The following is a 26,710-nucleotide window of genomic DNA, read 5'->3' as shown; positions in this document are numbered from 1 at the left end:
AAAAATCTACGGATTTTTTCATTATTTAAAAAAAAATGTCTTCTTTTCCAAAATATGTACGGAAAATGCTTAAATATTGTCGCATCATTTTTCCAGATTCTTTTGTATGTCCGATTATAAACACTATCAAACATCCACCAGCACTGATTATTCATTTTAAGAAAGCCTGTCTTTATCACTTGGCATTCCAAGCTGTTTTTTTTTATTCAATATTATAATATAATTTTTAGGCACACTGCTTAAGCGCTAAAATGCCAAGGGTATTTACTAATCTTAATTACGACTAACTTAAAACTAGAATAGTATCATTATGTAATGTAGTATCGGGGTAGTGGATTCTCGACAATTCAGCTTTCAGCTGGCGATCGGCAGTGGCCGGTGAATTGAATATTACATGAGGGTCTTCCATATGGCGTTGGCGAATATCCATGTTGGCCGCATCCTTCGGTCCATGTGGGTCCGCGGGAAACACCCCCAATTCCAAGCTGTTGATTTCACGTAGTTGTTTTTTATTATTGATCGATTTATTTGTATTTGATACGTACTAATTAAATTAATTGTGTTAAATTTTCACGTCAATCGTGTAATACACACTAGACCTACCGACATATAAGTGACGTTACTTATTAATTTACGAAAAAATAGACATGATAAATTCCTTCACGGAACGACCGAAATTAGCTCTGCGCCTAATTCGTATTACTATTTTTGAATTAATTGATTTTAACAACAAAATTACCAAAATAACTATAAAATTAGTTAAAATTGAGAATTTACTTTGCTGAAAAAACTCTTATTTTTAGAGAATGTGTTTAGTTGGCGAATATTCTGGACACAAACCAGCAATATTTCAATCCAACACGAAATTCTCATTGACAACTAATTTCGTTATTAAAATCAGAAAATTTGTTTCTATTTATCTATCACTGTCATTACTAAAGGACAGCACAAAGAAAACAAAAATGAAATTGGTTTTATTAACAAGTTTATTAGCCAAAAACTCATGAGAAGTGTCAAAGCAAAACAATCCATTAAAAAGTTAAAAGGGACAGTCTCGTTGAAACTGCTTGCAAATTGTTTAGATGTTTTTCGCATGTGTTACGATATAGCCATATATAGATTTCTAAACCGATATGTGAAAATGACGTGAACTGTTAGTGGAAAGTGTATTTATTCAGAATTTGTGCGCATTTGAAGCGATTGTGGGTAATAATGTTTTTACGCGGAACAGTGAAGTGAGTTTCGAATGTTGCACTCTAATTGTACACGTCAAATGATATTTTTTGTATCTTCTAACATTCCGGGCTACGCCGTCCGGTGTACTATTGTATTCGGTTTTTGTTTTCCGAGTGCTCAAAGTTTTCAGTGAGAGAGTCGATTTCGCGAGGTCGAATGAAGAAAACAGCGATTTAGAAGTAAAATTTTCAAAAAGAAGTTTATGTTTCGCTTATGTCTCGTAACATCGTATTTATACCTGCCAATATAGACAAAACTACCGCGACTGAAATTTTTTTCGGTAGTAGTGTGCCATCTAGTGGCTAGTAGTCATTACGGTGACAAAGCGCCATATAGTTTTATTTCTCTAATTCAACTAAAAAATTAGTTGAATGGATATGAAGTGTGTTTTAGCTAAGAAATGACAGCACGTTTAATTGGTGAATTCAACTAAAAAAATAGCCATTTCAACAAATATTTTATTTTTATTGAGGGAACTAGAATTAGAAAATCTAAATTGGCAAAAGTAAGATTTTTTTAGTTGTCTCAAAAAATAACTAACTAAAATCAGAAAATCAACTAATTTTTTCGCCAAAATGCTGATTTCTGTTTTTCCGTGTTGTATTGATAAATCATTGCTTCTTAAAAGGCGCTAGCTCAGCACTCAGCAATGGGTCGAAGATGTTACTCGCAGTCGGATCCATTAAAAAGATTTCTGGTATTTCGTCATCCAGACGGAAAAAATAACCTAAGTTTTGACAACCGTGTTGAATGAACGCAAAATCAAAGCTTGTGAGATTAGATATGCTGAGATGGTTAGCACATCAACTAGATATGCTTTTATGATCTTACGCGAAAATCTTAGCATGAATTTGGTATTTTCCAAATGGGTGCCATGTTCGCTCACAATAGAACAAAAGCAACAATGTATCAACGATCCAAAGAGCTGATTGGCACTATTTAGTCGCAATAAAAAGGATTTCTTGCGTTGTATTGCGTTAGTATGAAACAATGGACGAAACATGGATCCAAAATTTTTCTCCGTGGTCAGTTTTTAGATGGTCGAGGATAATTAATATCGACTATTTTAGAATGGAAAGTACCGTCAAAAGTGATCATTTTATTGAATTATTGATGCGTTTGAAGTTTGAAATCGAATAAACAGTCTCATACGAGGAAGAAACCATTATATTTAACCAAGACAATGCACCGTGCCACAAGTCAATGAAAAAAGTACAGGTGTGTAATGTCAGAGATATAACTGGATGTCGTGAATACGAATAAAACTGACACTCTTTCTTTATAGTTCCGAATATCATTTGGTTCATCGATTGTGTGAATTGTGCAAGCTTTCCCATTTTTCACTACTAGAATTTGAAACTATACACCCAAACTACAGTACAGATTAGTTACATCAACATTCTGACACACAAATATTACAAAATAACCAGTATAGTTCTTTATAATAAAATATTGGTGGTTTTGGAAAGAATCTTTTATGAAGGCGTGCGTGTTGTCCATTTCCCGTTGTATTTTGCTCCAATGCAAACGACCACCAACAGGATGATGTAATCGATCTTCTTCGAAGGGAAACTGGCACTGCGACCTGAGCGTTTGAGGTTTTGTACAACGCTAAAGGTCTGCTTTCATTACTAGTGACTGCTGCTGGCCAAATTGTATAATTTTCTAAGATATTAAACACTCATTGGATATAAACGATTTTGAACACTGTTGCGAATTTAGAACTGTGAAAATTACAAAAAAAAAGATCATATCTTAGATTTGCACTACATTTTAATTTTCGATTTACAAAGAAGCAATCTTTTTAGTTTTTTAGGTAACATTTAGAGCCTTTAGAAAGGCTGATTTGGCATAATGTTCCACATTGTTGTCCATTTCCCGTTGTATTTTGCTCCAATGCAAACGACCACCAACAGGATGATGTAATCGATCTTCTTCGAAGGGAAACTGGCACTGCGACCTGAGCGTTTGAGGTTTTGTACAACGCTAAAGGTCTGCTTTCATTACTAGTGACTGCTGCTCCCGACGATTGAAGTCCAAATGAAAGCACGACCTAAGCGTTTGAGGCTTTATACCACGCAAAAGGTCTGCTTTCATTGACGACTGAAGTCCAAATGAGCGTTTGAGGTTTTTAACCACGCAGAAGGTGCACTCTCCGAAGCTGCTGGTCCCACGACGTCTGCTTCCGTCTAACGCACAAAAAGAAATGATCGATTTTTGACCATGGTTCCCCTTTCATACGCAGTCAGTTGAAGATATGTGCCTGACTACCTCAAAATCGTCGTCCTTGCTCGAAAAAGCCAAGCAAAAGTAAAGATTTTTCCGCGTTGTTTTCAAAGTTTGAGAAAACTTAATTTTTGAGTTATTTGTGATTATCTCACACTGTTCAAAATATTGCCCTAAATTTGAAAGAATTATGTTGCTACCGTTAATACAAGTCGAAATATTCACGATTAAGTTCTGCCCATTCTTCCATATGGCTGATTTTGAAAAGGCACTCCATAGTAAAGTAAGTCGTATTCACGACAACAATGGCCAAATTGAACGAATAGGGCTCCGATCTGTTTCTTCATCCACCATATTCTCAATAATCTAGACCCAGTGACTGCTTGTCCTTTGCTGATCTCAAAAAGATACTCCAAAGAAAAATAGTTGGCTCGAATGAGAGTAAGTCGACGGTTGAGTACGGTTTTATTTGCATTGATGAGATACTTAAGCTCAACTTCTCTACTAGAAGGTGAATGTTAAGGGGCTGTCCATAAAAGACGTCACGCTTTTTTTGACGATTTTTTACTCCCCATCCCCCCTTTGTCACAAATTGTCTCAGAAGCAAAGACCCCCCACCACCCCTATGACACATGTCACGAATTCAAAATAAATAAAATTCATCTCAATACATTCTCAATATGTATGACAAACCAAACAAATATGAGGGAAAAATCGATTTATTGCATGCTGTCATTAGATTAAAAAATATCCCTAAAACTACAAAATCATCGGAATTATTTTATTAATATCAATTATATAAATTAACAAAAGTATTTGGTTGGAATTGATAAAACATTTAAATCATCTGTTTTATTCCTCCTAGGGGTACACAGATATATTATTGTTTTAGGTAAAGAATAATATTTCCTTAGTTTAGCATACAGGGCTGAGAAAATAAAGACCAAAAGCTCATCAAAACGAGATCACTGCCGGAGCATCTTTTCATGATCAGTTGATCAGTGAATTTTAAATCACATCGATCAATATCGGTACTGATCTTCTGTCACACAATGGGTAGTGATTTTGAACTAAATTGATTCTTGATTTATGTAAGTTCAAACATTGGATGATTCGATAAGCTTTGATACTGGTGGAGGAAAATCACATATGATCAAGATAAGACATGACATGATCTACGTCTGAAATCGTTGATCTCCCGCCCTTTTTCAAATGGAGTACAATTGAATAAACTGCATCAGAATCAGATAAGAGAAATTCTTATGATATACTATTATCAATGCTAGAAAATCAAATTACTGAAAAAATTGCCATTGCATAACTTAAGTTAAACCGTTTGAAGGCATCTTTTTCTTATTTTACTCATATTAGGCAAAATTTATTAATTTCGCTAATTCACTCGCTCCTCCGTGCACTTTTGCTAATCACAATAGAAATGATTTCCTGCATCGCTCATTGCCGAATTTACAAGAAGAAGCTTTTACATCAACAAATACTCGTTTTCCTATAGAATGTAAACGTTTATTGTGGAGATTTTTTCAGGAAATAGGGCAAAGCAGTAATATAATTAGGTATTTCAAAAATGCGCTCATTGAAAATATTGGACGTCACATTCCAAAAACCTCTTCCCCTTCCCCCTGTCACAAAAGGTCACGTTTTATGAAACACCCCCCTCCCCCTTGCGGCGTGACGTCTTTTATGGACAGCCCCTAAGTTACTAAAAGACTTCTGTTTGCTTGTCACTTCTTACCTTACTGTATATCTCCACATCCTTAAGTACTTGTATTTTATAATTTTGAATTTATTTAATATTCTTTTTGGAATGAATAATACTATTATTGATATTGCTTTTCGCTGGAAACTTCAGGTGGGTAATTACCCACCTTTGGAATTTTCGGGTGGGTAGCACTACCCACCGTACCCACCTCTTTCACCGGCCCTGGTATAAGTAGACTTGGAGTCAAATCTACGGGTTTGAGCTCAGGAAAAAGTGGCATCACTGCCAGAGAGTAATCAAACTGAACGGGCTGTTTGTATCCTGTTTCTTTATGTTCGCTTATTCGCATAAACTGTTACGGTGACAGCCTTTGGAAACCTACGACATCTTTGTATTTTTAGGGAATTACTGTTATGAAAGGCTGTCGCGAGCGTGCTGTCTCATCAAGGTCTCTTGAAGCAAAAAGCCGGCTGTTTCTGGAGACGAGCTGTGGTTAAAAGTGCGCCCGCACTATTTCGGCTGACTCAATGAAACGGTGCTTGTTATATTACGATTGCGTTGTTGGGATTACTATACTGGCAACACGTCAACCTAATAGTACAGTGTTTTTACCGTTGTGATAAAATTACGAATTTCCTCTGTTATTTTATATTCTATCGTTATTGTTGGATATTAAACTGAACCGTCAATCGCTACTTTGTGACCAGCATCTGGAGTACACCTCGATTTGAACGTATCAACTGGAACCAACATCTGTTGTTCATTTGTTTATATCAATTGTGCGAGCGATATCACCAGCTTCTCCTTGCCGTGTGCGTAACACCCGCGAATTTGAGCAAAGCAAGTATGGAGAAAAAACAATGCGGAGAATGCCACTTGCCAATAAACGAATTGGAACCAGTACGATGTGGTTTCTGCGATTCGTATTTCCATATCAGCCAGCAGTGCTGTGGATTCAATAACCGCACAAATCGTGATCTTTTCTCGCAAGGAAAGGCTATATTTGTTTGTTTCAAATGTAAGGAAGAACTTGATGGTAGAAGTGTATTCTTCTACATCAAGGACCTAATGGCATCAAAGCAACCCCAACCTACACAACTGACTGATCTATCTGCTCAAGTTAATCAACTTTTCAACTTGATTGAGACACTCAGCAAGCAAGTTGAAAATATTGCATCTGATCGTTCTACGGCGACGTGGAAACAATGGACAAACTGTTCAAGCTACTGCCGAACGTGGAACGAAGTCTATTGATTTAAGTGACTTATCTGTTCCTTTTATCGTCAGCCCTCCGTCACCCCAGAAATTTTGGCTTTATTTGTCAGGATTTCAACCTTTAGTAAGTGTTGCGGATGTTAAAAAAATCGTTTCACGCTGTATGGATGTGACCGATGATATTGATGTTGTACGGTTAGTTCCAAAGGAGGCAGATGTTTCAAAAATGACATTTATTTCATTTAAAATCGGACTTGATCCTGGTCTGAAGAGTCAATCATTAGATGCTTCAACATGGCCGAATGGACTTCTGTTCAGAGAGTTTGTTGAAAATTCTGTAAAACGTCCCTTTAGACAGTGGCACTCTTCAACCTTCGTTGACGCAACCTCGGATCCGGGACACCCAGCAATAAGCACTAAGGAAGTCTCCCTACCACTCCACCCAGTCGTGCTCGCCGCTGATATCCACCATCGTCATCGTCCCGGTCCTGTGGTCGGTGATGGTAGTGGAGGCTTCCGACATGCTACTCCAGGCGAGTATAATGTGTTACAAGAACCCGCGGTACCTGACATTTTCCCGCTTTCCAGTGCAATTTATTCAAATGGTCTACGTATTTACTACCAAAACGTGCGTGGATTGAGGATAAAAATTGATGTTTTTTTCCTAGCTGTCTCGGATGCTGAATACGACATCATCGTTCTGACGGAAACCTGGCTGAATGACCAAATTTTCTCCGTACAACTCTTCGGTCATCTTTATGATGTTTTCAGAACTGATCGATCCCCGCTGAACAGTCATAAAACAAGAGACGGAGGCGTCCTGATTGCAGTGTCGAAAAAATTAAGCAGTTCAGTTGATCGAACAATTGTGTCTACATCGCTGGAGCAGCTATGGGTTTTAGTTGAACTTCCGCCGATTTCGTTGAGCATCGGAGTAATTTATCTACCTCCTGACCGAAGAATGGACTCAGTGAGTATAAATGAGCATATAGATTCGTTGAGCGCGATATCCTCTCGATTGAGCCCACGCACTCCTGCTTTACTGTTCGGGGACTATAATCAACCTGGTTTACGTTGGTGCTTTCACGAGGGAGGACTACCTTTCGTTGATCCACTGCTTTCATAAATTCCTACTGCCTGCTCCGCTCTTCTCGATGGCTTCAACCTGAACGGGTTCACTCAAATTAATACTATTGCGAACAGAAACGAGCGCTTGTTAGATCTGATCCTCGCAAATGACATCGTTTTACCGGTCAGTACCGTCACTTTACCTTTCGTGCCACTGATTGATCTCGACCTCGACCATCCCGCTCTTGCTGTTGAGTTTAAGGTGCCCATTCCAAATGAGTATGACGAACCGTCTATTTCGTACTCTCTGGACTTTCGCCGAGCAGACTACACTGAACTGAATGACATGCTTTCAGCTGTTAACTGGCAATTTATTGAAACGTCAACTAATATCAATGACGCCGTAGCATATTTTTGCGATGCGGTGGAAAATGTTGTTTACCGTACTGTTCCCGTCAGTCGCCCTCCTAAAAAACCACCGTGGACAAACAGGCGCTTACGCGCTCTTAACGGACGCGATCGTCAGCTCTTCGAAAATTTTGTAGTTTCCGATCTTCGTATTTCAAACAACAACTAAAAATCGCTACCAGTCAATACCGCCGTTACAATATGTTCCTATATCGGCGCTATATAAGACGTACTGGACTCAATCTCCGTCGAAACCCTAAACTTTTTTGGTCTTTTGTGAATTCAAAAAGAAGAGCGACTGGTCTTCCGCACTCGATGTTTTTCGGAAATCAAACAGCCTGCAACGAGACGGAAAAGTGTGATTTATTTGCGCATCACTTCAAGAATGCATTTCATGATAATTCTGCAACACAGATTCAAATTGACGAGGCAACTGCTGGTGTACCACGTGATATATTTAATTTACATATTCCTCTCATAACTGAGCAAACGGTCGAGACAGCAATTCGAAAATTAAAGCTGTCGTTCGCTGCTGGTCCTGATGGTATTCCTTCATCTGTGTTGAAACGTTGCGCAGGAGCACTCAGTTATCCAATATCGAAATTGTTTAATCTTTCAACTTTACAAAGCGAGTTACCTTCACGATGGAAGTTTTCTTATATGTTTCCGGTTCACAAAAAGGGCGATAAACGTGACATTTCCAACTATCGTGGTATTACGTCTTTGTGTGCATGTTCGAAGCTATTCGAAATTATCGTAAACGATATTTTGTTTGCCAGTAGCAAAACCTACATAGATAATGAACAGCACGGGTTTTACCCGAAACGATCGGTTACATCGAATCTTATGATATTCACCTCAAAATGCGTGCAGACCATGGACTCTGGATGGCAAATCGATGCAGCATATATGGATCTTAAAGCGGCATTTGATCGAGTAGATCACAAAATACTTCTGTCCAAGCTTCAACTACTGGGTGTCTCAACGATGAGCGTAGAGTGGTTTAGATCGTATCTGACAAACCGTTCTGTACAGGTTAAAATCGGTTCTTCAACATCTGAAGTTTTCTCGAATTTTTCCGGAGTTCCGCAAGGCAGCAATCTTGGTCCGTTGCTGTTTTCGCTTTTCATGAATGATGTTTCACAGCTGTTACCACCGGAATCCAGATTATTTTATGCAGACGATGCAAAAATTATGAAGGTTATCAAGCGTCTCGCGGACTGTCTTGTACTCAACGTATGATACAAACGTTCGTAGATTGGTGTTCAAAAAATTGTTTGTGTCTGAGTATCGAGAAATGCTGCGTCATATCTTTCTATCGGAAAACTGATCCTATCTTGTATGGCTATGGAATCTCAGAAAGGTCCATGACACGAGTAGAATGTATAAAGGATCTTGGTGTCACTTTAGATCGTGAAATTACCTTTAGACTGCACTATGACGATATGTTGGCCAAAGCAAACCGTCAACTTGGTTTCATCTTCAAGGTAGCAAAGAGTTTCGAGACCCACTTTGTTTACGATCATTGTACTGTTCACTTGTACGTTCAATACTAGAGTCAAACGCTGTGATTTGGTGCCCCTACCATGCTTACTGGATCGCTAGGATTGAGACTATTCAACATAAATTTGTGAGGTACGCTCTGCGCCTGTTACCGTGGCGTGACCCTATGAACCTACCATCATACGAAGATCGCTGCCGTTTGTTGAATCTCGAGCCATTGGAGGTACGACGCATAACTGCTCAAGCAACTTTCGCTGCCAAACTGCTTTTGGGCGACATAGATAGTCCAACGTTACTCATGCGCCTAAACCTCTACGCACCTGAAAGATCACTTCGCCAGCGGAACTTCCTGTCTCTTGAACCACGAAATAGAATGTATGGACAACATAAGCCTTTTTGGACAGTTTGTATGCGGTTCAACGAATTCTCTCAACTATTCGATTTTAATGTGTCGTCAACCGTGTTTCATAAACGTTTACTTGACAACTTCCACATAGTGAATAGCGATAGTTAGGTTTAGTTTTTAAATTTTAATTGTTTGTTTTTATTCATTAAGACAACATATGTCAGATGAAGTTATACAAATATACAAATATACTTTTGCACGAAACATTAGGGTTTCATTGCACAATACCATTGAAACATGGAGGAATTATTTTAGATTTATATATACTGTCGGAAAAGGCAATGAATTTTAATGTCTAGCGAATATTAAAAAATAAACACTGAGTTTTGTTCAACGGCTCATATATCTGAATTTCGAAAGTGTTGACACTTAGTACTTACTTCTTATTCCTTAATATACAGATACATTACCATTCGTTAATAATACTCCGAAAATGTCTTGGAATATGATAATCGGAATCAAAATGAGATGTTTGGTGTACTTTGAAGATTTTTCGACCATAAAATTGAATAGGAAACTTTTACAATATGTTTATATGTGAACAAGTGCTGTCAGCTTTTCGATTAAAGTGTTTTAAAAATAAAAATACAATGGAAAGAATTAGGAAAATTTATGTTTTACTACAAGAAAATACGAAGCAAGAACAAAATGATTATTCAAAAGTGTTAGACATTACCCGCTCTTCAATGGATATGTAATGAGCAATATAATATCTGACACCACTAGTTCCCTTAAATTCCACCATGAAGAATTTTTAACTATTTCGTTATAATACTAACGTAACAGAGATAGGCAGATAGCAGAATTTTGAATGCAATCAGCTCAAACGCTCAAAACCGAACTGAAAAAGTTGATTTGGATTTGATTTTCAGTAGGTTTTGGATTTGGATAACTTTGGATTCTACTGAACTAAGATCTACAAAAAATCTTTGCTTTACTTCTTGCTCCTTGAACTAACAGTGTTAAGGTTAAACCTTTTATACATACCCAGTAGAGAACGTTGACTGCCTCAAAACAGTCGTCGCGGGTTCGAGAAAGTCACACACATTCGTAATGAAACTTTTTCTTTGTTGCTTGTTTATACAAAACATTTAAGCAAACTTTTGAGCTAGTTGTGATTATGTCATACAACTAAAAGTTTTATCATAACCTGCTGATTATATTTTCAATGCCATGTAGTAAAAATCACGTTGATATGTTAGATACAACAAAAGATATTCACGATCAAAAAAAATAACACTCTGTCAGAGAATACATTTTGAAAAAGTAACCCAAAGATAAGTTTGACATATTCGCGTCAAAAAGGTACGCTAAAATCTGTTTACAGCAATATTTTCTATGTTTATCCTACCGGAAATTGCTTCACTGTATTAGTATTTAGAAATTTTCGGATTGCCTCATTGGTAAATCGGAAACATTTTGTTCGTATTTTGATAGACTGTCTTGTTGCATCGACACCGATAATTTCGTTGCCACTAAAAACCTAATCTTATAAACTGAAGCCCGAACATTCCGAAAAATCACTGATAAGATCACGCCCACCATCGGCGTGACTGCTCAGAGCTGCCGAAACTCTACTCAAGTCGATGACCGCGTTCAGTCGCCACACATTCTCACAAGTCAGGAAAGAGATTTCCTGCGGACGCGTTGGTGGATCATCCCGCGGGAGCTCATTACACCGTCTGCGTTGCTCTATCAGATCGGCAAAAATTTGTCGGCTCGCACCATTCAACTCGAGTGCTTGGTCCATTTTGCCAGTCTCAATAAATTCCAGTGGACGCTGATATAAAAGAAAAATGTTGGTCGATGAAAGATTTTCTATGGCTTTAATTTCGTGAGTTTCGTGAGTTACTTACATTCAAGCATTGAGCGATCAGGTCTTCATCTACTGCACTCTCACTGCGCTGTGGAAGCTAGAGAAAAAAAAAGAAACCAGTCAGATTCAGTTAATGGTTACATAAATTGTCAGCATCTATGCTATGCCAGAAAAACTAAAATAAAAAGTTGCAAACCTGAAATTCCAGTTGTCGCGGGCGCGGTAAGTTGGCCCAGGAACATTGAATGAATTCTACAAGCAAATCACGTCCCGACTCGAGATGCTGATTGAAAGCAATAGTGAGGCGAGTCAGTTCGGTTGCCACATTCATGCGCCAGGCATTTCTACAGGCCTCGAGAGCGATTAACTGAGGCCGCGTTGGTGGATCGTCCATCGGAAGTTCCTCGCAGCGTTGACGACGTTCGAGTAAAACACCGATTGTGAAGTGAGCATCGGCTATCGTTTCTCGTAACTCATCTAACATTTGTTCCTCGAAAGAAACGACCATATCCTGTGTTGAAAACGGATAATCGTTGATTTGGTTAGACACTCCTATCAATAACCCTAGCCTAGCAGAATTTTACTCACATTGAAACATTGTCTGATCGAACCAATCTCGTCATCAATCTCATCACGCTGTGGGAAATAAAACATTATATTTTTAACCCATCAAAGTTTCACGCAACGACATTAAAAATTTGTAGCCACCCCAGACGGCACAAGACGACGGAAAACTATGAAAGCGCTTTTCGCACTCGACGGAATATCGCTATCGTGCTACATAAAAACGTGGAAAAAGGGGGAAAACAGAACATCAAACTAGCTGCTCCTCGTCCAACCTCTAGCAGCGATCCTGCCAACCAATTATGTTATTCATTCACCTGAACCATTTTCCCCCCGTCAAAGAGCCGAGGCACGTACATTCAACACTCACTCGTTTGTCTCTCGGGTGGCAATATAATTTCATTAAAATTTCACAAAGCATAGTAAAAACTGTAGAATATTGGAGCAGAAAATCCGGAATAAATTTTCCCATTCGTCGGTACCAGGTCAGGGAAAAAAACTTCGCCTGTTTTTCCCTTTAGTAGGAAATCGAAAAGCGGTAGGTCCCCACATAGATGAATAGCTGAGAACTCACACACCTGCGAGGGAGCGGCGATTATCACTCCAACTAGAGCAAATACGATGAGCAGCTTATACATGGCAGAATGCTTTCTTTCCGTGCGATGGCCAACGGGTGAATCGGTAGCAAGACGTCTCAATCAAAACCGAAACAACTTCTCCGGTATTAGAGTAGGTATTGTGACTGACGAGTTCACAGTTCTATCACTGACTGACAAACAATTACTGTCTCGTGACAAAATAATGGCTGACTTTTTATTACGTGATTTACTGGATTACAGTTGCTTACGCCAATGAGTTCTGCGTACGCTGTTGGTTCGAACTTGATCTCCATCGGCTTAATCGGGGCTCTGTTTGTCTCTATGGGCTCGGGTTGCGATTAGTGTTATCTGATGTTGCTGTAGTTTATTTTGAGAGCTGAGGTAAGGTCGGTAAGGCTACGTCGGCATGGTTTCATAACATGCCTTCAGGCAGACCTGAGGGGGTTCTATTTCCTAGTTCTAGTTTCACATAAAACCAATTCGTTATCAATTCATTGTTACTGCAGAATTATCTAGCCCTTGAAACAACGTTTCGACTTAAACTAGAAATATGGCCTCCAATCAAATTTTTAAAACGTGTTTGCAAATGCTATTTATATACATTTAATCATTAGGCGCCATGAAGACCTGGGGCACCACTCTTTTTAGGGGAGATCAGGGCTAGACCAGATACGTTGTTTAACCGGACATCGTAAGGGGTAAGGCCACCATAGAACTTTCAAAAAATTTGTTTTTGTGAGCCTAAAATTTTTCTTCAAGCCCTCTAGAATGAGAAAAAAAAATGTCTCGAGAAAACGTGTCTCGAATTTTACAGTATTGTACTGTATTTTCGACCCAAATACTCCATACTGTTTTTTACCTCAAATGTACTGTATTTTTTAAATCAAAAATTAATACACCATTTTAAATCTTTAACGCATCGAATTTTAATTTGTGGTAGTACAAACGTCAGAAAGGACAGTGACAACACGTAACGAATGTGAATGTAAGAACACCCAAATAACATTTTTTTCAATAATTATGCTTGTTCAGGGCGCGTCATAACAATTAAGCGAAATTTTGATCAAGAAGAATCATACGCTTCTAAAAAAATGTGCGATGAATAATTCGTGTATTTTTTTAGGTTTTGTCGAACTTAAAAATGCCCTAAAAAGAAAATTAAATGAAATGAGATTCTGTAAATAAATCAGCTGAAACAACTGGCGGAGTGGTTGCTATAGAGAAATGACTGAACGCCGTGGCACTTGAGCACAACTGAACATACTCGGTTTTTTTGTTTAATTCGACTGTTTTTTCGTACGTTTCACATGCAGGGTAGCTTAATTGGCAAAACGATTTCCCTGGATAGGTGCTAACTACGGGTTCGAATCCAGTCTCTGCGGTGGCTTTTTTGCGGTTTTTTAAAGTTTAATATTAACTGACAAAATTTGATTGCAATGAATCTAGCGCCATCTATGTGTTAGGCCCGGGACTTTTCAGCCCATGTGTTACATATGCTTTATCGCTTTTGAGGAAGCGTGAGCCTTGTTGTTTCATTGGCCTGTCCATGCACGAGAATGGAAGAGAGCTAAACATATTCACCCAGTCTCAACCCACAATTTACAGCAAGCAACTACCTTCACTAAACTGGATAGTGCTGAATATTATACATTCAGGTTTTTTCGAATATTTCTCCGAGATCCGATTTCATTTTGTGTGCACTGCCACCACTAGCGCGTTTATTTGAATAAAGGTTATTTGAACGAAGTAATAAAGGTATTTGGATAAATGTTATTAAACGCTATTAAGCAGGAATTGGATTTATAAAAGTAACAACAGTGCTTGATGCCGCACATACTTTTTTAGGACTAAAAATACGAAAGCAAGCGCACCTCGAATACATGTATGGATGGATCCATTATTATACGACAGAGCAGAATGATTACCCGACAATGAACTGAAGTCAGTGCGAGTACTTCCAAGTCGGAAAGATCATGATGTCGGTTTTCTGTGATGGGACCTCAATACGGAAATGCAAGTCAATCAGGCTGTCTCCTCATGTATTTTCAGATGCAGGGGTAGTTTTCGATTTTCATTACATAGTTGCATTCGCGTGTCTTTTTTCCAATCCGCTTTCCCCGTTAGATACTGACTAGCTCAAAACGTTCTACGTCTCATCAAGACTAAAACAAATAATATGACCTTACAAATTTTCCGTTCTCCACTAATCAGAGTATAGGAGCTATCTCGGACAACCTCCCAAAATTTATTATCATAAGTCTTGTGTATTATTGTGCTCTATAAATGTTAATTCCGAAGGTCTTAGACATGTGGGACAGAAAATGGAATTTTTGGCCGCCACTTCCACAACCAAAAACTGGAAACCGGTAAATTCAAGTTGGTATAAAAACCAAAGCAAAGTCCTGGCATAACATTCCTTTGTGGAATTTGGCCTTTCTGTTTCAACAGACTTCGCAGCCGATTCTTAGTGTACAGAATCATTGCATGGCTAGTACTATGGATCCTACTGACACTAAGAATCCTTCCAGGTCGGGGCTCGAACATACGACAATTGGCTTGTAAGACCAGCGTCCTATGCATTGAACCGTCAACCCGGGCTGAGTATAAAAACCAACTAACCTTGAAATTGAAACAAATTTCAGCCAAGTGGAGATGATTTTTCTGTTTTTATTGCATCGTTACTTCTAGTTTGAAATTTTCAACACTCATCACTCTGTATTTTTGACCTCTACGTGATTTTAAATGTTTCATGGTATATCAACGACTTTTATTTGAATATAAGTTCGTGAAATTCTGAGAAATCGGTGCCAGTTCCATTGCGATGTTTTTGACCACTTATTACGATGGTTCAGGAACTGGTTAAGTCAACTTACTCTACCCGAAACGAAATCCTAGGTACGGGCCTGAATTGATCACTTCATCGTGACTTAGTATATAAACTAATGAATGTTTTTCCTGGTCACAAATAGGAAAATGTAGCTGAAAGTTGAAGCTCTTCACCTGTTTAGATAAACTTCGTAAAAACCTAAGTTTAATGGGAGTTTATTTTTGCTAAATTTCCAAGAAGTTTCTGAAAAATTGGATTTTTAGTTGGTCACTTCATCGCGACTTTTTACGGAAATTAATGCGTATTCTTCCAAACCACAAATTGGAAATTGTAGCTGAATGTTGAAGCTATACAAACGGTATAGATAACTTGATTAAAACCCTGGTTGTAAGGGATGCTTTTTTTCAATTTCTAAAAAGTGTCTGGCTTAGCCCCGGTCTTCCCCATTTAATAATATAATTTATAAGGCACACTGATTAAGCTCTAAGGATCCGAAGCTATTGGGGGTACCAGTTATCAACTCGTTCCATTCCATCATAAATATTTCTACGTTTTCTGATCAGATCCCCAGAGATTGCGAATATCTCATGTCTCATTTTTGTTTTTGGTCTATTGTTCACGTTTCAATGGGTAATTAGTTTTTACACGCAATGACAGCGCTAGTATTGACTCTCCTTCGCACCTTGCACTGACGAAGTTCAGGAAAAGATACCACAAACTGTTCTGATTAAAACATGCGTATCTGGACTTTGATTGTACGGATAAATCAAATATTAGTTAACATTCATTTTTAAATTGAAATTCCTCAAAAACGATACATTTATTGCCGGAGTTCAAAATGTATCGTGACGCTTTATGAGTGTGTTATGACGCATTTTGGCAGAGCACAAGCGATTCGTAATGCGAAATGAAACACGTTACCAACTGGAGACGATATCAGTTGTCGTCATTATGCGTAATCCATACTTTATGCGAATTAAACGTTTATCAGCTGCAGGAAAAAACTGATGACGACAAGCTCTCTGGTCAGCATCGCAAACAAAAGCGAACAACTTAGAAAGCTCTGAAACAGTTTAAAATTTTCAAATGGCTAGCTTTCGTTTCCAATAATCATTAGTCCGTCTCCTTGATAAATTTGAAAGGTTTGTGGATTCAATTTGATCATTCAATAAAAAAGATTGTGAAAAGTTGTATAGTCTTATAGTCTTATAGTCTTATAGTCTTATAGTCTTATAGTCTTATAGTCTTATAGTCTTATAGTCTTATAGTCTTATAGTCTTATAGTCTTATAGTCTTATAGTCTTATAGTCTTATAGTCTTATAGTCTTATAGTCTTATAGTCTTATAGTCTTATAGTCTTATAGTCTTATAGTCTTATAGTCTTATAGTCTTATAATCTTATAGTCTTATAGTCTTATAGTCTTAAAGTCTTATAGTCTTATAGTCTTATAGTCTTATAGTCTTATAGTCTTATAGTCTTATAGTCTTATAGTCTTATAGTCTTATAGTCTTATAGTCTTATAGTCTTATAATCTTATAGTCTTATAGTCTTATAGTCTTAAAGTCTTATAGTCTTATAGTCTTATAGTCTTATAGTCTTTTAGTCTTATAGTCTTATAGTCTTAAAGTCTTATAGTCTTATAGTCTTATAGTCTTATAGTCTTATAGTCTTATAGTCTTATAGTCTTATAGTCTTATAGTCTTATAGTCTTATAGTCTTATAGTCTTATAGTCTTATAGTCTTATAGTCTTATAGTCTTATAGTCTTATAGTCTTATAGTCTTATAGTCTTATAGTCTTATAGTCTTATAGTCTTATAGTCTTATAGTCTTATAGTCTTATAGTCTTATAGTCTTATAGTCTTATAGTCTTATAGTCTTATAGTCTTATAGTCTTATAGTCTTATAATCTTATAGTCTTATAGTCTTATAGTCTTAAAGTCTTATAGTCTTATAGTCTTATAGTCTTATAGTCTTATAGTCTTATAGTCTTATAGTCTTAAAGTCTTATAGTCTTGTAGTCTTATAGTCTTATAGTCTTATAGTCTTATAGTCTTATAGTCTTATAGTCTTATAGTCTTATAGTCTTATAGTCTTATAGTCTTATAGTCTTATAGTCTTATAGTCTTATAGTCTTATAGTCTTATAGTCTTATAGTCTTATAGTCTTATAGTCTTATAGTCTTATAGTCTTATAGTCTTATAGTCTTATAGTCTTATAGTCTTATAGTCTTATAGTCTTATAGTCTTATAGTCTTATAGTCTTATAGTCTTATAGTCTTATAGTCTTATAGTCTTATAGTCTTATAGTCTTATAGTCTTATAGTCTTATAGTCTTATAGTCTTATAGTCTTATAGTCTTATAATCTTATAGTCTTATAGTCTTATAGTCTTAAAGTCTTATAGTCTTATAGTCTTATAGTCTTATAGTCTTATAGTCTTATAGTCTTATAGTCTTAAAGTCTTATAGTCTTGTTGTCTTATAGTCTTATAGTCTTATAGTCTTATAGTCTTATAGTCTTATAGTCTTATAGTCTTATAGTCTTATAGTCTTATAGTCTTATAGTCTTATAGTCTTATAGTCTTATAGTCTTATAGTCTTATAGTCTTATAGTCTTATAGTCTTATAGTCTTATAGTCTTATAGTCTTATAGTCTTATAGTCTTATAGTCTTATAATCTTATAGTCTTATAGTCTTATAGTCTTAAAGTCTTATAGTCTTATAGTCTTATAGTCTTATAGTCTTATAGTCTTATAGTCTTATAGTCTTAAAGTCTTATAGTCTTGTAGTCTTATAGTCTTATAGTCTTATAGTCTTATAGTCTTATAGTCTTATAGTCTTATAGTCTTATAGTCTTATAGTCTTATAGTCTTATAGTCTTATAGTCTTATAGTCTTATAGTCTTATAGTCTTATAGTCTTATAGTCTTATAGTCTTATAGTCTTATAGTCTTATAGTCTTATAGTCTTATAGTCTTATAGTCTTATAGTCTTATAGTCTTATAGTCTTATAGTCTTATAGTCTTATAGTCTTATAGTCTTATAGTCTTATAATCTTATAGTCTTATAGTCTTATAGTCTTAAAGTCTTATAGTCTTATAGTCTTATAGTCTTATAGTCTTATAGTCTTATAGTCTTATAATCTTATAGTCTTATAGTCTTATAGTCTTAAAGTCTTATAGTCTTATAGTCTTATAGTCTTATAGTCTTATAGTCTTATAGTCTTATAGTCTTAAAGTCTTATAGTCTTGTAGTCTTATAGTCTTATAGTCTTATAGTCTTATAGTCTTATAGTCTTATAGTCTTATAGTCTTATAGTCTTATAGTCTTATAGTCTTATAGTCTTATAGTCTTATAGTCTTATAGTCTTATAGTCTTAAAGTCTTATAGTCTTATAGTCTTATAGTCTTATAGTCTTTTAGTCTTATAGTCTTATAGTCTTAAAGTCTTATAGTCTTATAGTCTTATAGTCTTATAGTCTTATAGTCTTATAGTCTTATAGTCTTATAGTCTTATAGTCTTATAGTCTTATAGTCTTATAGTCTTATAGTCTTATAGTCTTATAGTCTTATAGTCTTATAGTCTTATAGTCTTATAGTCTTATAGTCTTATAATCTTATAGTCTTATAGTCTTATAGTCTTAAAGTCTTATAGTCTTATAGTCTTATAGTCTTATAGTCTTATAGTCTTATAGTCTTATAGTCTTAAAGTCTTATAGTCTTGTAGTCTTATAGTCTTATAGTCTTATAGTCTTATAGTCTTATAGTCTTATAGTCTTATAGTCTTATAGTCTTATAGTCTTATAGTCTTATAGTCTTATAGTCTTATAGTCTTATAGTCTTATAGTCTTATAGTCTTATAGTCTTATAGTCTTATAGTCTTATAGTCTTATAGTCTTAAAGTCTTATAGTCTTGTAGTCTTATAGTCTTATAGTCTTATAGTCTTATAGTCTTATAGTCTTATAGTCTTATAGTCTTATAGTCTTATAGTCTTATAGTCTTATAGTCTTATAGTCTTATAGTCTTATAGTCTTATAGTCTTATAGTCTTATAGTCTTATAGTCTTATAGTCTTATAGTCTTATAGTCTTATAGTCTTATAGTCTTATAGTCTTATAGTCTTATAGTCTTATAGTCTTATAGTCTTATAGTCTTAAAGTCTTATAGTCTTGTAGTCTTATAGTCTTATAGTCTTATAGTCTTATAGTCTTATAGTCTTATAGTCTTATAGTCTTATAGTCTTATAGTCTTATAGTCTTATAGTCTTATAGTCTTATAGTCTTATAGTCTTATAGTCTTATAGTCTTATAGTCTTATAGTCTTATAGTCTTATAGTCTTATAGTCTTATAGTCTTATAGTCTTATAGTCTTATAGTCTTATAGTCTTATAGTCTTATAGTCTTATAGTCTTATAGTCTTATAGTCTTATAGTCTTATAGTCTTATAGTCTTATAGTCTTATAGTCTTATAGTCTTATAGTCTTATAGTCTTATAGTCTTATAGTCTTATAGTCTTATAGTCTTATAGTCTTATAGTCTTATAGTCTTATAGTCTTATAGTCTTATAGTCTTATAGTCTTATAGTCTTATAGTCTTATAGTCTTATAGTCTTATAGTCTTATAGTCTTATAGTCTTATAGTCTTATAGTCTTATAATCTTATAGTCTTATAGTCTTATAGTCTTAAAGTCTTATAGTCTTATAGTCTTATAGTCTTATAGTCTTATAGTCTTATAGTCTTATAGTCTTAAAGTCTTATAGTCTTGTAGTCTTATAGTCTTATAGTCTTATAGTCTTATAGTCTAATAGTCTTATAGTCTTATAGTCTTATAGTCTTATAGTCTTATAGTCTTATAGTCTTATAGTCTTATAGTCTTATAGTCTTATAGTCTTATAGTCTTATAGTCTTATAGTCTTATAGTCTTATAGTCTTATAGTCTTATAGTCTTATAGTCTTATAATCTTATAGTCTTATAGTCTTATAGTCTTAAAGTCTTATAGTCTTATAGTCTTATAGTCTTATAGTCTTTTAGTCTTATAGTCTTATAGTCTTAAAGTCTTATAGTCTTATAGTCTTATAGTCTTATAGTCTTATAGTCTTATAGTCTTATAGTCTTATAGTCTTATAGTCTTATAGTCTTATAGTCTTATAGTCTTATAGTCTTATAGTCTTATAGTCTTATAGTCTTATAGTCTTATAGTCTTATAGTCTTATAGTCTTATAGTCTTATAGTCTTATAGTCTTATAGTCTTATAGTCTTATAGTCTTATAGTCTTATAGTCTTATAGTCTTATAGTCTTATAGTCTTATAGTCTTATAGTCTTATAATCTTATAGTCTTATAGTCTTATAGTCTTAAAGTCTTATAGTCTTATAGTCTTATAGTCTTATAGTCTTATAGTCTTATAGTCTTATAGTCTTAAAGTCTTATAGTCTTGTAGTCTTATAGTCTTATAGTCTTATAGTCTTATAGTCTTATAGTCTTATAGTCTTATAGTCTTATAATCTTATAGTCTTATAGTCTTATAGTCTTAAAGTCTTATAGTCTTATAGTCTTATAGTCTTATAGTCTTTTAGTCTTATAGTCTTATAGTCTTAAAGTCTTATAGTCTTATAATCTTATAGTCTTATAGTCTTATAGTCTTATAGTCTTATAGTCTTATAGTCTTATAGTCTTATAGTCTTATAGTCTTATAGTCTTATAGTCTTATAATCTTATAGTCTTATAGTCTTATAGTCTTAAAGTCTTATAGTCTTATAGTCTTATAGTCTTATAGTCTTATAGTCTTATAGTCTTAAAGTCTTATAGTCTTGTAGTCTTATAGTCTTATAGTCTTATAGTCTTATAGTCTTATAGTCTTATAGTCTTATAGTCTTATAGTCTTATAGTCTTATAGTCTTATAGTCTTATAGTCTTATAGTCTTATAGTCTTATAGTCTTATAGTCTTATAGTCTTATAGTCTTATAGTCTTATAGTCTTATAGTCTTATAGTCTTATAGTCTTATAGTCTTATAATCTTATAGTCTTATAGTCTTATAGTCTTAAAGTCTTATAGTCTTATAGTCTTATAGTCTTATAGTCTTATAGTCTTATAGTCTTATAGTCTTAAAGTCTTATAGTCTTGTAGTCTTATAGTCTTATAGTCTTATAGTCTTATAGTCTTATAGTCTTATAGTCTTATAGTCTTATAGTCTTATAGTCTTATAGTCTTATAGTCTTATAGTCTTATAGTCTTATAGTCTTATAGTCTTATAGTCTTATAGTCTTATAGTCTTATAGTCTTATAGTCTTATAGTCTTATAGTCTTATAGTCTTATAGTCTTATAGTCTTATAGTCTTATAGTCTTATAGTCTTATAGTCTTATAGTCTTATAGTCTTATAGTCTTGGTGATCCGTGAGGTTGCCTTAGCAGTCCAATATAATCTACTGATGCACTAATGAGTCGAAGACGAATTGTAAAACTAATAAAAGACATTTTTTTGTTTACTTTCTCCTTCGACTATATCTGCGTTATTATATAAATATTTTTTACATATTTAATACGGTAAGAAAATTGGAAATATTGTCTTTAGTTATTCTTGAAGAACTAAAGACAATATTTCCAATTTTCTAACCGTATTAAATATGTAAAGAATATTTATATAATAACGCAGATATAGTCGAAGGAGAAAGTAAACAAAAAAATGTCTTTTATTAGTTTTACAATTCGTCTTCGATTCGTAAATCAACGTGGAAATTATGAAGTTATTTACGGAAGAGAAAGCGCTGGAAGAAGCGTCAATATTCTTCAGTTTACTTGCAAATTTTTCATTTCCAATTATCTCACCAAACGCTATTGGAAGGATGAATCAATACAAGCTTTCATCGAAACACCAAATGTTACCTCCCCAGACATCTAAATTCCGTTGTGTCAGGTTTGTTCCCAGCCAAAATCCAGTCCGATAACGATGCGGACGTCAGGCCAGGCCATCCTTTTGAATGTCTTTTGGGATGGTCACTGCCAGCAGCCATCGTAAAACTATTCGAACAAGTACAGTCACAAACGCCCTGCATTTCAATAACTGCGAAGGCGGCAACGTAACCCTAGTAGACTGACACAGACAGATAGGACCGCCATAATTTTGTGCCCTCACTTTGGTCATCGTGTGGAGGCTCGAAAGAATCCGGAAGCCAGAAATCGTACTCCTCCGAGAGTCCCAGAGCCTCGCAAGTGTGAACAATCTGTCGTGTGAAGAGGAGGCGTTTTATTTTTCCAGCCACAGTCGCTGCTCCGAAATCAGTCTTCCACTCATCCGGATCCGGACTGACACGGATGAAAATTTGTCCCCGGCGGGCTGAAATGAAGCGTAAACGAACGGTTTGTAAAGAGCTACTCGTTCGGTTTGGAGAAACTGCTGCAGATTAGCGGCTACGGTTTGAGATTCCATGCCGAAATCGAACGAAAGAAGCTTTGCCGTCTGTGTGTTGGGGAAAATTTATGATCCCGACAAAAACGGATAGCAGCGGTAATATATTGGCTGACAGAACATGCCGAATAGCAAATTACATTATTTGTAAAAAAAAAGAGAAACCGACTTTCTTGGGGATTGCTTGAGCGCTCGGAAGATGAAGCATGTCCGTGCGGTTATTTTCCGAGGGGGGAGTTAAATTAATGGCGCGAGCAATGTAAGAATCATGACAGACGACGAAATAGGAGGAAGAGGTGGATCGGTGAAAATGAGGGGTTCGAATCATTTGACAAGTGTAACATTAATCCAATTTGCGTTAAAAACCCGCACAGTCAGTGTACGGCACACAGGCGTGAAGTATTGTGGGAATAATAAGCGGTTGTGTGCGACAAATGAGTATCCGTGGTGTTTCGGACAGGGAACTGCCTTGTCCTGGTCTTGACGAGGGGTAATCTATGTAAGCAATTACCGTTGGGAGGATCGTTAGTGGTTTTATTTTTGGTTGCGATAAAATCGCAACAAAAAGAAGACCAAATATCACGGCCACAATCAACCACAGTTTTTAAGAGCTTTGGTGATCCTTTGCATGAAAGTATTGTTTTTTTTTTGTTCGAATACTCATGGATACTGTTTCCATCAGTCCTCGGCCATTTCCATCAGTACCCGGCCATTTCCCTCATTTCGGTGCTGACCGCGAACGCCAGTTTCACCGTTATCGAGACGTGTTCCATCAGCTGTGGCTCGGGATTGCTGTGTCATTATGGCAAGACCTCGGGCAGCCATTCAGCAGCTGTTGGAGGGAAAAGAGGGATTACATTGCGGGTGTGATAATCTTTCGTGGGCTACGCTGATGGCCTTTTGACGGGGCGGCGACCTGACCGCATTTGTTGTGGCTTGTTTCGTTCTTGCACCGGTCGGTTATTTCCGTTCCACGAGCGGTCTTACCGTAAATGTGCTTATGATGATGGAAATAATTGATGAGTGAGACTTTTGGTTTTCATAATCGAAATAAAACACGAAATAAACTTAGCTCTTTAAAGAAATGTTGGTTGCAAGTTGAAAAGTCCAACAAAACGGAACGGTTTGGTGAATAATGTCGGTTGTTGTACGACCACTTGTATGAAAACAGTCAAATCGACCTCGTTGCATAGTACCACCCCAGGTATTATAATCAATTATAATCAATTTAAAGAAAGAAATTTGTCAGCAAATTTAAAATAAAAGGCTTGTGTAACTTTCAACAACGAAATAAGAACGAATTGAACTAATTATAGAGAAAAAAAGTGAATCAAATTATATTGAAGTTATCATAAGAAAAGTAAATGAAAAAGTGGCAATAGCATGAAATAAATCTTATATATTTCCTATATAGCTACAACGATTTGTATTTAATAAAAAATATTGATACTAGTGTCCTTAAATATCAAACTAGAATTTCTGATTTGCAAGTTGGTTGATTGTACGACAGTTACATGGTCTAATATCAGTTAACACACTACTCAATAGTGTGACTAACTAAGAAAGCTGTTTTGATCCACCTAGTGGTTTAATGATGCCTTTCTCATATTACTCATAACATCATAAATATTCCTGTGGAATTCGCAAAAACAACTCTTCATTGAATCGAAATAAAAGAAAAAGTTTTTTCGGACTTAATCTAACAAAATCTACAAATCCTGTTAATCCTGTAGTTCCGGAACCGGAAGTAGTATCCGCAACAATTTAGGAATCACTCATGAAACTGTAAGATTTTTCCTTTGAACCTATAAATTTGTGAAAATCGATTTGAATCTTGAAGAAAAGTGAGTGAAATCCTTTTTGCAGTTAATAATCATTATTTCCAATACTTTCGAAATCGGATACAGATGACCGGACTAGCCAATGTTTATTCGTTTGTCAGCTACAAATTGGAACAGTTTTGAACTTAGTTAAACCTACACTTACTATCTCATGCTCTATTTCGATTGAACCAATTAAACGAAATCTTACAAACGAGGCGAACCTGCGTTTCTATTACTTTTGCATAAGTAAGTCAAGCTAAACAGCACGAATCTTCAGCAGAATGAAACTTATAGTAGGATTATTATTATTATTATTATTATTATTATTATTATTATTATTATTATTATTATTATTATTATTATTATTATTATTATTATTATTATTATTATTATTATTATTATTATTATTATTATTATTATTATTATTATTATTATTATTATTATTGTTATATTTGACATCACTACTCCACCGGCACAGTATTACTGCACTACCGGCTGTGAAAATGGCATTTACATCGCAAATTCCGATATATGATTATTTTTTCGAATAAATTTCAATTCATTGACATTCGTTTATTCTTCAGTCGCGGTTATCATAAAAGAGCTAAGATTTTTATCTTCAACAGCACCGTTATTTACCGAAATCAAACACCAGTAGCAGACATTCGTAACCGTTTCGTTTTGTTTTATAGCGTGTACGAAATAGAACGAAGCACGCATCGTTCGCATTGTGTTTGCTTCTTCCACGTTTCACGGTATTGTATTGTCATTCTATATGCCACACAGTGGTTCGAATCAATAAAAACGTGGACATAAATCAGTAGCTGCCAAACCGTTCTTTTAATGCATATAGTTGCTTTGTAGAAATTATTTACAAATATATACCGCGTAATTTGATCATATCATTAATTGTTCATGGCCTACTTTGACAAAAAATGTAACCATAACTTTTTTATCTGAAGAGATAGAAATTTTTTTTCTTCTACAAAGCTTTAGAACTATTAAAAATAATTTACTTTGTCAAACATACCAAAAGTCTAGGTCGCACCGTTTCGGATATACAAAGCGTTTTTATGGCAACCCCCTTGAAATCAGTTTTTTATTCATAAATTGTTTCGAGTTATTTTGTTATGCATACTTTGTTTGGAATAATTGTAGAATTTTTAAAATTGCATATTTTTGTTGAAGATAATGCATAGGTTTGTTCTTTCCTGGCAAAGTTATGCAACATTTTACCTTTTTTTACCTAGGATAAAACCTTGCACCGAAGCGAAGTATGCAACTTTGTGCAGCTGATTTTTACAAAATTTGTAGGAAAAGATGTGCCCAATATCATAAAAAAATCTAAGTGGAACTCGGTGGAACTTTTTTTTAGGTCTTTTCAAAGTTAGTTTTAATTACTGAATTATGGCAACCCCCTTAAAACTAGTTTTCTAGTCATAACTTGTTTCGTGTTATTTTTTTATGCATACTTCGTTTGGAATAATTGTAGAAAATATAGAATTTCATAATTTTGTAGAAGCTAATGCATAAGTTTATTCTTTTCTGGAAAATTTATGCATAATTTTACCTTTTTACCTTTTTTTATATATATAAAAAATAGGTATAGAATTCGCTCAAACTTTCGAAAAATTTTCCGAGGCCCGGAGGACCGAATGACATATACCAATCGATTCAGCTCGACGAACTGAGCAAATGTCTGTGTGTGTGTGTGTGTGTTGTCAACTAAGAGGTCGAGATCTCAGAGATGGCTAGACCGATTTTGATCAAACTAGTCGCAAATGAAAGGTCTCCCCGTCACCCAAAACGCTATTGAATGGTTTTGAGATCGGATGTTTACTTTTTGAGTTATTCGAAGTTTTATGTCAAAATTTTCAGTTTTTTGACAGTATCTGTCA

At 35.3% G+C, this 26,710-nt stretch overlaps 2 protein-coding genes across 3 annotated transcripts in view; one reads left to right on the top strand and one right to left on the bottom strand.

Annotated features, from left to right (window-relative positions):
- Nucleotides 1-26,710, top strand: part of LOC131438235 (uncharacterized) — a 679,506-nt gene that overhangs the window by 370,722 nt on the left and 282,074 nt on the right. The gene's annotated exons all lie outside the window — the stretch shown is intronic.
- LOC131438236 (uncharacterized) lies at nucleotides 11,197-13,059 on the bottom strand. The gene is made up of 5 exons (XM_058608112.1): nucleotides 12,738-13,059; nucleotides 12,184-12,231; nucleotides 11,792-12,106; nucleotides 11,636-11,692; nucleotides 11,197-11,559 (listed from the first exon to the last, which is right to left on the bottom strand). Exons 1-5 carry the CDS (start codon nucleotides 12,795-12,797, stop codon nucleotides 11,269-11,271), a joined length of 771 nt encoding a protein of 256 aa, XP_058464095.1. The 5' UTR covers nucleotides 12,798-13,059; the 3' UTR covers nucleotides 11,197-11,268.

The sequence above is a fragment of the Malaya genurostris genome, chromosome 3 (assembly GCF_030247185.1).
Source record: "Malaya genurostris strain Urasoe2022 chromosome 3, Malgen_1.1, whole genome shotgun sequence".
In the NCBI taxonomy this organism is placed as follows: domain Eukaryota; kingdom Metazoa; phylum Arthropoda; class Insecta; order Diptera; family Culicidae; genus Malaya; species Malaya genurostris.
The sequence above is the reverse complement of the archived record's forward strand: the minus strand, read 5'-3'. Positions and strand labels throughout refer to the sequence as shown.

Coding starts and splice junctions, on each gene's coding strand:
- LOC131438236 (XM_058608112.1), bottom strand. CDS start 12,797: ATGTATAAGCTGCTCATCGTATTTGCTCTAGTTGGAGTGATAATCGCC. Junction 12,232..12,737: donor TAATCGCCGCTCCCTCGCAG/GTGTGTGAGTTC, acceptor TATTTCCCACAG/CGTGATGAGATTGATGACGA. Junction 11,560..11,635: donor TGATCGCTCAATGCTTGAAT/GTAAGTAACTCA, acceptor CTTTTATATCAG/CGTCCACTGGAATTTATTGA.